The sequence below is a fragment of the Zea mays genome, chromosome 5 (assembly GCF_902167145.1).
Source record: "Zea mays cultivar B73 chromosome 5, Zm-B73-REFERENCE-NAM-5.0, whole genome shotgun sequence".
In the NCBI taxonomy this organism is placed as follows: domain Eukaryota; kingdom Viridiplantae; phylum Streptophyta; class Magnoliopsida; order Poales; family Poaceae; genus Zea; species Zea mays.
The window spans coordinates 147,039,632-147,053,740 of record NC_050100.1 but is presented as its reverse complement, the minus strand read 5'-3'; the positions used below and the strand labels follow the sequence as shown (position 1 = coordinate 147,053,740).

Here is a 14,109-nt window from a genome sequence, read left to right as displayed (position 1 = left end):
TCTATAAGTTTTACAGGTGCCAAAGGTTCACAACAAGCCAATAAAAAGATCAAAGATGGGTTCAAATAAAGAGAGCTAAAGACATCCCAAAAGGCACCCTGGTCTGGCGCACCGGACTGTCTGGTGTGCCACCGGATAGTGTCTGGTGCACCAGGGAACTCGAAGCTGAACTTGCCACCTTCGGGAAAATGGGAGGCCGCTCCGCTATAATTCACCGGACTGTCCGGTGTGCCAGTGGAGCAACGGCTACTTCGCGCCAACGGTCGACTGCAAACGCATTCAATGCGCTACAGTGCGCGCCAGAGTCAGAGCAGCGCCAGACGGCGCACCGGACAGTCTACAGGACTTGTCCGGTGCACCACCGGACAGCCCAGAGGCCCCACCAGTCAGAACTCCAACGGTCGAACCCTAATGGCCTGGTGACGTGGCTGGCGCACCGGACTGTCCGGTGCGCCATGCGACAGACAGCCTCCCAACGACCACTTTTGGTGGTTGGGGCTATAAATACCCCAACCACCCCACATTCAATGGCATCCAAGTTTTCCAACTTCCTACACCTTACAAGAGCTATAGCATTCAATTCTAGACACAACCAAAGAGATCAAATCCTCTCCCAAGTCCGGAATCACTCCAAATCAAATAGTGACTAGAGAGAGCGACATTTGTGTTCATTTGAGCTCTTGCGCTTGGATTGCTTCTTTTCTTTCTCATTCTTCTTGTGATCAACTCAATTGTAACCGAGGCAAGAGACACCAATTGTGTGGTGATCCTTGCGGGGACTTTGTGTCCCGTTTGATTGAGAAGAGAAGCTCACTCGGTCTAAGTGACCGTTTGAGAGAGGGAAAGGGTTGAAAGAGACCCGGTCTTTGTGACCACCTCAACGGGGAGTAGGTTTGCAAGAATCGAACCTCGGTAAAACAAATCCTTGTGTCATACTCTTTACTTGCTTACGATTTGTTTTCCGCCCTCTCTCTCTCGGACTCGTTTATATTTCTAACGCTAACCCGGCTTGTAGTTGTGCTTAAGTTTATAAAATTCAGATTCGCTCTATTCACGCCCTCTCTAGGCGACTTTCAATTGGTATCAGAGCCTGGTGCTTCATTAGAGCCTAACCGCTCGAAGTGACATCGAGAGAATCCGTCAAGAGGGAGATCGGGACCAGCGAGAAGCCCGTCACAAGCCATGGGATGGCTCCATCTGGGGAGTCCGCCAACAAGGTGAAGGGATCCCCTTCACACGACAAGTCGCGTCGGAGCGGTGACAAGAAGAAGATGAGGAAGGTGGTCTACTACGAGACCGACTCCTCGTCGCCATCCACCTCCGGCTCCAACATGCCGTCCGTAACTTCTAAGCGCCATGAGCGCAAGAAGTTTAGTAAGATTCCCCTACACTACCCTCGCATTTCCAAATGTACTCCATTACTTTCCGTCCCATTAGGCAAACCACCTATGTTTGATGGTGAAGATTATAATATGTGGAGTGATAAAATGAGGCATCATCTAACCTCACTCCACACTAGCATTTGGGATGTTGTTGATACTGGAGTACAGGTACCATCACCGGGGGATGAAGACTATGATTCGGATGAGGTCGCCCAAATCCGAAACTTCAACTCTCAAGCCACCACTATACTCCTCGCCTCTCTAAGTCGAGAGGAGTATAACAAGGTGCAAGGATTAAAGAGCGCCAAGGAGATTTGGGACGTGCTTAAGACCGCGCACGAAGGAGACGAGGTGACCAAGATCACCAAGCGGGAGACGATCGAGGGGGAGCTCGGTCGCTTCCGGCTTCGCTAAGGGGAGGAGCCACAAGAAATGTACAACCGGCTCAAGACCTTGGTGAACCAGGTGCGCAACCTCGGGAGCAAAAAATGGGATGACCATGAAATGGTCAAGGTTATTCTAAGATCCCTCGTTTTCCTTAACCCTACGCAAGTTCAATTAATTCGAGGTGATCCTAGATACACGCTAATGTCTCCCGAGGAAGTAATAGACAAATTTGTGAGCTTTGAGTTGATGATCAAAGGCTCAAAGAAAATCATCGAGCAAGATGGCCCCTCCACGCCCGAAGCACAACCGGTCGCATTCAAGGCAACGGAGGAGAAGGAGTCTACATCAAGTAGACAACCCATCGACGCCTCTAAGCTCGACAATGAGGAGATGGCGCTCATCATCAAGAGCTTCTGCCAAATCCTCAAGCAAAGGAGGGAGAAGGATTACAAGCCCCGCTCCAAGAAAGTTTGCTACAAGTGTGGTAAGCTCGGTCACTTCATTGCAAAATGTCCACTATCTAGTGACAGTGACAGGGATAACGACAAGAAGGGCAAGAGGAGAGAAAAGAAGAGGTACCACAAGAAGAGGGGCGGCGATGCTCATGTATGCCGTGAATGGGACTCTGACGAGAGCTCCACCGACTCCTCCTCCAACGAGGATGCCGCCAACATCGTCGTCACCAAGGGCCTCCTCTTCCCCAACGTCGGCCACAAGTGCCTCATGGCAAAGGACGGAAAAAAGAAGGTAAAATCAAAATCCTCCACTAAGTATGAAACCTCTAGTGATGAGGATAACTCTTGTGATGAGGAGGATAATTTGCGCACCCTTTTTGCCAACCTAAACATGCAACAAAAAGAAAAATTAAATGAATTAATTAGTGTTATTCATGAGAAGGATGAACTCTTGGACTCCCAAGAGGACTTCCTAATTAAGGAAAATAAGAAGCATGTTAAGGTTAAGAATGCTTATGCTCTGGAAGTAGAAAAATGTGAAAAATTATCTAGTGAGCTAAGCACTTGCCATGATGTTATTACCAACATTAGAAATAAGAATGCTAGTTTAATTGCTAAGGTTGATTCAAATGTTTGTGATATTTCAATTCCCAATCTTAGAGATGATAATGTTAAATTACTTGCTAAGATTGAAGAATTAAATGTTTGTCTTGCTAGCCTTAGAAATGAAAATGAAAAATTAATTGCTGAGGCTAAAGATTCATATGTTTGCAATGTTACAATTTCCAATCTTAGAAGTGAAAATGACATTTTACATGCTAAGATTGTTGAACTAAAATCTTGCAAACCCTCTACATCCACTATTGAGCATGTTTCCATTTGTACTAGATGTAGAGATATTAATGTTGATGCTATTCATGATCACCTATCCTTAATTAAGAAACAAAATGATCACATAGCTCAACTTAATGCTAAGATTAATGAGCATGACTTAGAAAATAAAAAATTTAAATTTGCTAGAAGCATGCTCTATAGTGGGAGACGCCCTGACATCAAGGATGGCATTGGCTTCCAAAAGGGAGACAATGTCAAACTTAATTCCCCTCCTAAAAGATTATCTAACTTTGTTAAGGGCAAGGCTCCCATGCCTCAGGATAACGAGGGTTACATTTTATATCCTGCCGGTTATCCCAAGCACAAGATTAGGAGAATTCACTCTAGGAAGTCTCACTTTGGCCCTAATCATGCTTTTATGTATAAGGGTGAGACATCTAGCTCTAGGCAATCAACCCGTGCTAAAATGCCTAAGAAGAAAAATTCTATTGCATCAAATGATTCTAACCAAGACTTTTGATGCATCTTATGTGCTAACCAACAAATTAGGCAAGGTAGTTGCCAAGTATGTTGGGGGCAAACACAAGGGGTCAAAGACTTGTGTTTGGGTACCCAAAGTTCTTGTATCTAATGCCAAAGGACCCAAAAACGTTTGGGTACCTAAAATCAAGAACTAAACTTATTTTGTAGGTTTATGCATCCGGGGGCTCTAGTTGGATCATCGATAGCGGGTGCACAAACCACATGACAGGGAGAAGAAGATGTTCTCCTCCTACGAGAAAAACCAAGATCCCCAACGAGCTATCACATTTGGAGATGGAAATCAAGGGTTGGTCAAAGGATTGGGTAAAATTGCTATATCTCCTGACCATTCCATTTCCAATGTTTTTCTTGTAGATTCTTTAGATTATAACTTGCTTTCAGTTTCGCAATTATGTAAAATGGGTTACAACTGTCTTTTTATGGATACAGGTGTTACTGTCTTTAGAAGAAGTGATGATTCAATAGCATTTAAGGGAGAGTTAGAGGGTCAGCTATACTTAGTAGATTTTGATAGAGCTGAACTCGACACTTGCTTAATTGTTAAGACTAACATGGGCTGGCTCTGGCATCGCCGACTAGCACATGTTGGAATGAAGAATCTTCACAAGCTTCTAAAGGGAGAACACATTTTAGGACTAACAAATGTTCACTTTGAGAAAGGCAGGATTTGTAGCGCATGTTAGGCAGGGAAGCAAGTTGGTGTTCATCATCGACACAAGAACATTATGACGACTGACAGGCCACTCGAGCTCCTACACATGGATCTATTCGGCCCGATTGCTTACATAAGCATCGACGGGAGTAAGTACTGTCTAGTTATTGTGGATGATTATTCTCGCTTCACTTGGGTATTCGTTTTGCAGGAAAAATCTCATACCCAAGAGACCTTGAAAGGATTCTTGAGACGAGCTCAAAATGAGTTCGGCTTGAGGATAAAAAAGATTAGAAGCGACAACGGGACGGAGTTCAAGAACTCTCAAATAGAAGGCTTCCTTGAGGAGGAGGGCATCAAGCATGAGTTCTCTTCTCCCTACACTCCACATCAAAATGGTGTAGTGGAGAGGAAGAATAGAACTCTATTGGACATGGCAAGGACCATGCTTGATGAGTACAAGACTTCGGATCGGTTTTGGGCCGAGGCGGTCAACACCGCTTGCTACGCCATCAACCGATTGTATCTACACTGAATCCTCAAGAAGACATCATACGAACTCCTAACCGGTAAAAAGCCCAATGTTTCATATTTTAGAGTCTTTGGTAGCAAATGTTTTATTCTTGTTAAAAGAGGTAGAAAATCCAAATTTGCTCCTAAGGCTGTAGAAGGCTTTTTACTAGGATATGATTCAAACACAAGGGCATATAGAGTCTTTAACAAGTCCTCTGGATTAGTTGAAGTTTCTTGTGACATTGTGTTTGATGAGACTAACGGCTCTCAAGTAGAGCAAGTTGATCTTGATGAGCTAGGTGATGAAGAGGCTCCGTGTGTCGCGCCAAGAAACATGTCCATTGGGGATGTGTGTCCTAAGGAATCCGAAGAGCCACCACAAGCACAAGATCAACCATCTTCCTCCATGCAAGCATCTCCACCAACTCAAGATGAGGATGAGGCTCAAGATGATAAAGGAAAAGATCAAGAAGATGAGCCACCTCAAGAGGAGAGCAATGATCAAGGGGGAGATGCACATGATCAAGATGAGGAAGATGAACAAGTACCAGGCCACCACGCCCAAGAGTCCACCAAGCAATCCAACGAGATCACCCCGTGAACACCATCCTCGGTGACATTCAAAAGGGGGTAACTACTAGGTCTCGTGTTGCTCATTTTTGTGAACATTACTCTTTTGTTTCCTCTATTGATCCACACAGGGTAGAGGAAGCACTTCAAGATTCGGATTGGGTGGTGGCAATGCAAGAGGAGCTCAACAACTTCACTAGGAATGAGGTATGACATTTAGTTCCACGTCCTAACCAAAATGTTGTAGGAACCAAGTGGGTTTTTCGCAACAAGCAAGATGAGCATGGTGTGGTGACAAGGAACAAAGCCCGACTTGTGGCCAAGGGATATTCACAAGTCAAAGGTTTGGATTTTGGTGAAACCTATGCACCCGTAGCTAGGCTAGAATCAATTCGCATTTTACTTGCCTATGCTACTTACCATGGCTTCAAGCTTTACCAAATGGACGTGAAAAGTGCCTTCCTCAACGGACCAATCAAGGAAGAGGTCTATGTTGAGCAACCTCCCGGCTTTGAAGATAGTGAGTATCCTAATCATGTATATAAACTCTCTAAGGCGCTTTATGGGCTCAAGCAAGCCCCAAGAGCATGGTATGAATGCCTAAGAGATTTTCTTATCACTAATGGCTTCAAAGTCGGAAAGGCCGATCCTACTTTATTTACTAAAACTCTTGACAATGATTTGTTTGTATGCCAAATTTATGTTGATGATATTATATTTGGGTCTACTAACGAATCTACATGTGAGGAATTTAGTAGGATCATAACATAGAAATTCGAGATGTCTATGATGGGGGAGTTGAAGTATTTCTTAGGATTTCAAGTGAAGCAACTCCAAGAGGGCACCTTCATTATCCAAACGAAGTATATTCAAGACATTCTAAACAAGTTTGGGATGAAGGATGCCAAGCCCATCAAGACACCCATGGGAACCAATGGGCATCTCGACCTCGACACGGGAGGTAAATCCGTAGATCAAAAGGTATACCGGTCGATGATAGGTTCTTTACTTTATTTATGTGCATCTCGACCGGACATTATGCTTTCCGTATGCATGTGTGCAAGATTCCAAGCTGACCCTAAGGAAGCTCACCTTACGGCCGTAAAACGAATCTTGAGATATTTAGTTTATACTCCTAAGTTTGGGCTTTGGTACCCTCGGGGATCCACATTTGATTTAATTGGTTATTCGGATGCCGATTGAGCGGGGTGTAAAATTAATAGAAAGAGCACATCGGGGACTTGCCAGTTCTTGGGAAGATCCTTGGTGTCTTGGGCTTCAAAGAAGCAAAATTTCGTCGCTCTTTCTACCACCGAAGTCGAGTATATTGCCGCAGGCCATTGTTGCGCACAATTGCTTTGGATGAGGCAAACCCTTAGGGACTATGGTTACAAATTAACCAAAGTTCCTCTTCTATGTGATAATGAGAGTGCAATCCGCATGGCGGATAATCCCGTTGAGCATAGCCGCACTAAACACATAGCCATTCGGTATCATTTTGTAAGGGATCACCAACAAAAGGGGGATATCGAGATTGCATATATTAACACCAAAGAACAATTAGCCGATATCTTTACCAAGCCATTAGATGAACAAACTTTTAACAAACTTAGGCATGAGCTAAATATTCTTGATTCTCGGAATTTCTTTTGATGTTTTGCACACATCGCTCATAATTATACCTTTGATCATATCTCTTTCATGTGCTATGACTAATGTGTTTTCAAGTACATTTCATGCTAAGTCATAGATTGAAAGGGAATAGGAGTCTTCGACGAAGACAAAGGCTTCCACTCCACTCCATTGAATTTACTCATCCTTCGCCGTCCCTCCGAGCCACTCTCCAACTTTGGTATAATCTTCACTCATATTTTGTTTGCCAAAGGAGGAGCAAGTAGTTATAGCGAAGGGCTTATATTTCACTCAAGTATCCGTTTTTGGCGATTCATGCCAAAGGGGGAGAAAATATTAGCCCAAAGCAAAAGGACCGCACCACCACCTAATTTTAAAATAAAGATTTTCAAATTGCTATCTTATTGTGTTCAAAAGGGGGAGAAAGGAGAAAGTACTAGTATCTTCAAAAAATTTTAAAACCCTCTTGAACACTAAGAGGAGGATTTCATTAAGGGGGAGTTTTGTTTTAGTCAAAGGAAAAGCATTTGAAACAGGGGGAGAAAATTTCAAATCTTGAAAATGCTTCTTAAAATCTTATTCATGTATCCTTTGAACATTTGCAAAAAGACTTTGAAAAGAATTTGCAAAAACAAAACATGTGTTGCAAGCGTGGTCCAAAATGTTAAAAATATAAAGAAACAATCCATGCATATCTTATGAGAATTTATTGGTTCAAATTCTTAGCAATCTTTGCACTTACAATTATGCAAACTAGTTCAATTATGCATGTCTATATTTTCTTTGGTTTGTGTTGGCATCAATCACCAAAAAAGGGGAGATTGAAAGGGAAATAGGCTTACACCTTTTCCTAAATTGATTTTGGTGGTTGAATTGCCCAACACAAATATTTGGACTAACTAGTTTGCTCTAGTCTATAAGTTTTACTGGTGCCAAAGGTTCACAACAAGCCAATAAAAAAATCAAAGATGGGTTCAAATAAAGAGAGCTAAAGACATCCCAAAAGGCACCCTGGTCTGGCGCACCGGACTGTCCGTTGCACCACCGGACAGTGTCCGGTGCACCAGGGAACTCGAAGCTGAACTTGCCACCTTCGGGAAAATGGGAGGCCACTTCGCTATAATTCACCGGACTGTCCGGTGTCACACCGGACTGTCCGGTGTGCCAGCGGAGCAACAACTACTTCACGCCAACGGTCGACTGCAAACGCATTCAATGCGCGCCAGAGTCAGAGCAGCGCCAGACGACGCACCGAACAGTCTACAGGACCTGTCCGGTGCACCACCGGACAGCCCAGAGGCCCCACCAGTCAGAACTCCAACGGTCGAACCCTAATGGCCTGGTGACGTGGCTGGCGTACCAGACAGTGTCCCGTGGCGCACCGGACTGTCCGGTGCGCCATGCGACAGACAACCTCCAACGGCCACTTTTGGTGGTTGGGGCTATAAATACCCCAACCACCCCACATTCAATGGCATCCAAGTTTTCCAACTTCCTACACCTTACAAGAGCTATAGCATTCAATTCTAGACACAACCAAAGAGATCAAATCCTCTCCCAAGTCCGGAATCACTCCAAATCAAATAGTGACTAGAGAGAGCGACATTTGTGTTCATTTGAGCTCTTGCGCTTGGATTGCTTCTTTTCTTTCTCATTCTTCTTGTGATCAACTCAATTGTAACCGAGGCAAGAGACACCAATTGTGTGGTGGTCCTTGCGGGGACTTTGTGTCCCGTTTGATTGAGAAGAGAAGCTCACTCGGTCTAAGTGACCGTTTGAGAGAGGGAAAGGGTTGAAAGAGACCCAGTCTTTGTAACCACCTCAACGGGGAGTAGGTTTGCAAGAACCGAACCTCGGTAAAACAAATCCTTGTGTCATACTCTTTATTTGCTTACGATTTGTTTTCCGCCCTCTCTCTCGGACTCGTTTATATTTCTAACGCTAACCCGACTTGTAGTTGTGCTTAAGTTTATAAAATTTAGATTCACCCTATTCACCCCCCCCCCCTCTAGGCGACTTTCAGGGCCGACCCGACCCAAAGCCCAAAACTCGACCCAACCCGACACGTCAAACAGGGAGGCACGAGCCGACCCGACCCGACCCAAAGCCCAAAAACCGGACCCGACCCGAAAAAAACCCGACCCGACACGTCAAATAGGGAGGTACGGGCCGACCCGACCAACACGCCAAACAGGGAGGCACGGGCCGACCCGACCCAAAGCCCCAAAACCCGACACGTCAAACAGGGAGGCACGGGCCGACCCGACCCAACCCGAACAAAACCCGATTCGACACTTCAAACAGGGAGGCACGGGCCGACCTGACCTGACCCGACTCTAGGCACAGGCCGGGTACAGGCTGTGATAAATGGCCCACGACCTGACTTTGACCCGACCCGACATTTGAATAGGTCTAGCGTGTGGACAGGTGCATAGCTAGCTAGATCGGGTCAGTGGTAAGCGTGTGTTTTGATGTGTGGGAGCTCAACACGATGATGGTTAGAGTTTGTGGAAGCGAGGGGCACTACTAGAACAACCTGCTTTGTCGAGTGGTTCAGGCACTCGGTAAAGTCTAAAAAACAATCGACGAACTCTTTGCCGAGTGTGACTCTAGGCAAAGAAGTCTCGTCGAACTGTACATCTGCAATGACTTTTTTGTCGAGCACTTTTTGTCGGGCACTCGGGATACCGTAGGAGCAAACCATCTCATGATATCATGTAAGAGTATTAGGGTATATGAGAGATTAGATAATACATAGATTATATTACCCATGACATAAGACAGCTGAGTTTTTTACGACGGTTTTTCACTACCGACGTAAATAAGCCAAACTTATTTACGTCGATTTTTTTTCTTACAGAAATTAATTTGTTTACATAATTATTTATTTACGTCGGTCAACCTATGTAACCAGGACGCTTTGTTACTTATGGCCTGAAACTGACATAGATAAGCTAAAAACCGATGTAAATAATTAGGGGCTACGTTGGTTTAGGCCTTGTTTACCTTGATTTTAGGCCGACATAGATAGGCCAGATTCTGTAGTAGTGAATTATCAACGCATACATGCAGGCATGGTGGGAAGCTTGAGTCGGCAGGACCACATATAAGAGTTTACAATATAAGAGCTAGTTTGACAACCCAATTTTTTAATGAGATTTTCAATTTCCTAAGAGAAAATTAAATGAACTAATTTTTTTAGAAAAATGAAAAACCTGTGGGAAAATGGGGTTTCAAAACTAGCCATAACACTTATAAATTCGATTCGAAATGAAGAGATTACATATTCGTACAGGATGGTTTGATCCCATGTCCTCGGCCAAATAGAACTTGCACTGGTGGTGCCAAAGGTCAGTGTTCGAAAGCTTCAAATGATTCCCTGGTTGACTCTGGTGCTTAGCTAGCTATACAGCTGCAGTTAGCTTTCTAAGAACAATCTCGAAAAGTGGGCCAGCTGTGAACGCGCGCCCATGTCCATGTTTTGACGAGGAGGGATCACGCAACGCTGCACCGGGTACGCCATGCCCAGAGAAGCAGCTGCTAGCTACGTACGGCATGGGCATGCGGGCGGCCGCACAAGTAAGGATGGAATAATGAAGCATAAGATATGGCGAACGCTACTTTTTTTATCGATGGGATTTCGATTTGGATTCTCGAAATTAGCGGTGCTCATGCAAAACAGTGGCATCACCGTCGCCATGCTGCAACCGAGGACGACGATCCTCTTGCATTGGATGCGCAGCAGCCGTGTTTGCGTGCATTTGGCTGCATGTCCACTCGCTATTTTCTGCCTGCCTTTTCGGGATTAGTACTACTATTTGTCTCATTTTGCCTCCTAAAACAATGCATGAATGAATAAATGCCCGAATTTATCTTCGAAAAGGGCCGGGAAGGTATTCCTGAAAGACACTGAGCACTACTAAAGAAAGGTGCCTTTTTTGTTTGCATCTTCATGCATGGCCGTGTGGCCGATCGAGAAGCCAATCCAATCATCTCAACCTTCGGCGGGCAGCACCATGCAGCTTCTCCACTCGTCCCGATATCCATGATCCTTCGCGTAAATCACAAGTTGCGACTTCTTGGAGCTTTCCTACTCTTCTGACTGACCTCGCACAAATGGCGATATACTTTCGTTTATTATAATCACTTCAATCATTGGCGGAAAACCATCCGTTAGATTTCCTTCAACCCAACTTTCTTCTATCAATCCGGGAATGGGGGTCCATTCAGTTGCGTGTTGCAGCAATTGCCAACTGCAATCAACACGGGACCATATCTTCTCTTCTCGGCCTCTTGGGAGATCCATGGTCCATTCCTTGGGATTGTATGTAGTGGGCCGAGTTGTAATCCAGACGGTCCGATACCCACGAGAGCCAAGCTCACTTGCCTTTCTGGCCCATGAAAGCCCATTCGTAGCCTGGCCCACGTAAAGAAAGCAATGCTTATTACAGACATAGGCGTAGAAAGCCCAAACCCGCATCTACGTTCTACTCCCACTCGCGGTCGCGGTAGCCGGCGGCGGCGGCGGAGGAAAGCAGGCAGGCCATGGCGTCGTCGTCGTCGTCGACCCCGGCGGCCGTCCGCGAGATGCAGAAGGATCTCGAGGTCCAGGCCAACGCCCTCAGCAAGATCCAGAAAGGCACGCGCTCTCCCTAGCCCCAGACCCCCGTCCCTAGCTCTCTCTCCTCTGACTTCCGCTGCTCCTTCCTTCCGCAGACATCGCCAAGAACCACCAGGTCCGCAAGCAGTACACCATCCAGGTCGGCGAGAACGAGCTCGTCCTCAAGGCACGCGCCCCGCGCCTCCTCACCCTCTAACTCTCAAGGTTTTGGCGATCTCTTCGCCGTGAGTGCCTTATTCGATTCGTGGATGCGGCTGCCTGCAGGAGCTGGAGCTGCTCAGCGATGGGGCCAACGTGTACAAGCTCATCGGACCGGTGCTGGTCAAGCAGGACCTCGCTGAGGCCAAGGCCAACGTCAAGAAGCGCATCGAGTACATCTCCGCAGAGCTGTCAGTCGCTTTCAGCTGGCCTACTTTGTGGTTTCATTCATCAGCTCACGGTGTAAAATTCGTGTTCTTGTGCTCACCTTGTGGAACTGCCTATTTTGCAGGAAGCGGATGGATCGGGCGCTCAAAGACTTGGAGGAAAAGCAAAACAGCAAGAAGGAATCGGTATGTTATTGCCCTTTATTTTTTTACTGTAACTTTTACTAGGTGCTATACAAAATTTGGTGTCTGCAATTAATTATCTGTGCAAATATTTTGAATTTGACTCGAGTTCACTAGCTGAGAGACATCATATGATATGCCATCTTTGTGATTTTGTGATCCACTATAATATCTGTTTATTCAGAACATTCCAGATGTTTACCCTTTTCAGAATCATAGTTGCCAGTACCATTTCTGTTATAATATCCTTTGTGTGGAAATTAAAGCATGCTCCCGAAAATCCCAAATTTGAGCGCAGTTGTGCTTGGGCACAAGAATTAAGGTGCCTGGTAGTGGTACAATGACTATATTGCACACCAATGTTTGCCAGAATTAATATCTCCATTGGCATGTTAGGTGTACTTAAATTTGGAAGAATGTGAGGTGTACCTAAATTTGGGGTCGGGGGGAGTATTTAATTAGACATCCGACAATTGTGATAAACATAAAAGTATAAAACTGTGTACACAAACAAATCTGGCGAAGAATAGTTCACCGTGGTAGGATCTGGATAACATGTTATAGTTCTAGTGCTGTATTATGATAAAGTGCTAGGGCTTATTAGATTCAATTGGCCATGCAAAACTGGAAAGTTCAATGAGTTTTGTTTGACTGCCTCACAACACAGGAGGTGGAAAAAATCGTCTTGTTTTTGCGTTGGACAATGTCCAAGTATAGTTTTTATTTCAGAGAACAGAATATAATGCTGTGCATGCTTTCTCTACGCATGGTCTTTTTAGTTAGGGTCTGATTGGTTTGCTTGCATTAGCCTTAGCTTGATTGGTGTTTAGCATTAGAGACCGTGTGTAGCACAACCCAAGCTAGTGTAAACATATGCAGTGGTGTTTGGTTGTCACGCACAAGCAAGCCACGTTTGATAAAACTGTGTTTGGTTATTTACATTTGTTTGATGCTATAACTCGGCCGTGGCCCTTAAGATATGGCTGGTCAAAAAAGTTTCTGTAGCTAAGTTGGGCATTTCTTTGATTCATCTTCTTATCTTTCCCTATGCAGATATTCAAGTTGCAGCAGAGGATGCAGGCTGTACAAGCTAAGGCTTAGACAACTGTTTGTTGGTTGCAACTAGTCCAAGGCCATGCTTCATTTCATCCCAATTCCCTCCAGGTTTTTTTTTGTGGGGAGGAATCAGGTGTCTGATGTTCTCGTCTCCACAACGAAAAAGAAAGAAAAACGGTTCCTAGTGAAATACTAGGCTATTCTGTATGCCCTAGTATAAAAGTGTGCCTCTAGTAGAACTGTAGAAGATGTAGTTATCAGTATCTCTTTTGTATTATTGGCCCATGTTTACTTCTCAATCGAATATTTATGCGAGGGATGTTTGTCAACGCCTTAGGCTTCATCTTGAATTTATGACTTTCATTGCTTGAGTGGGCCCATGCCAATCACACGCTTCACCTAAGGTTTTTAGAGTGAGTTGATTTGGCTTTTGGTCGTGGCTTCTGCCTTCCAAAAGCCAATAGTCAAATGTTACCCTTTTGCCACGTATAAGTGGGAAATACTGTTTCGTTTTTTTTCTCCATCGTTCCAACCGACAGCGGTGGCGTTTGCTCATCGGGCTTTCAGAGCTAATTCAACCAAATGGCTTTCCTTTTTTTGAAGTCTATAATAGTTTTTTTTCACATCCCACATCCTATGACAGTTTTTTCATAGCCACAATTGAACCAAACATGCCCTTACTAGTGTTGTCTTATGGCGCATCTGAATTTTTGCACGGATTACATCAGATTAAGGAGCAAGCAGTCCCATCTATGAGGCCATGTTCAGTAGATCGTGTATATAGTCGTACAAAACATTGTTTTACACTCTAGGTTGCATTGTTTATAGTAGAGTTTGAAAACTGATAATAAGATAGAGAGTGAGATAGAAAGACTCAGGAGAGTTGATTATGGGATTTCATTAGGAGAGTAGATTA

At 44.7% G+C, this 14,109-nt stretch overlaps 1 protein-coding gene across 1 annotated transcript; it reads left to right on the top strand.

Annotated features, from left to right (window-relative positions):
- The first annotated feature begins 11,431 nt into the window (after positions 1 to 11,431).
- LOC100282285 (prefoldin subunit 6) lies at positions 11,432 to 13,522 on the top strand. The gene is given in 5 exon segments (NM_001368946.1): positions 11,432 to 11,607; positions 11,685 to 11,755; positions 11,854 to 11,978; positions 12,080 to 12,140; positions 13,191 to 13,522. Coding segments are annotated over 5 exon segments (399 nt in total). The 5' UTR covers positions 11,432 to 11,513; the 3' UTR covers positions 13,239 to 13,522.
- The last annotated feature ends 587 nt before the right edge of the window (positions 13,523 to 14,109 follow it).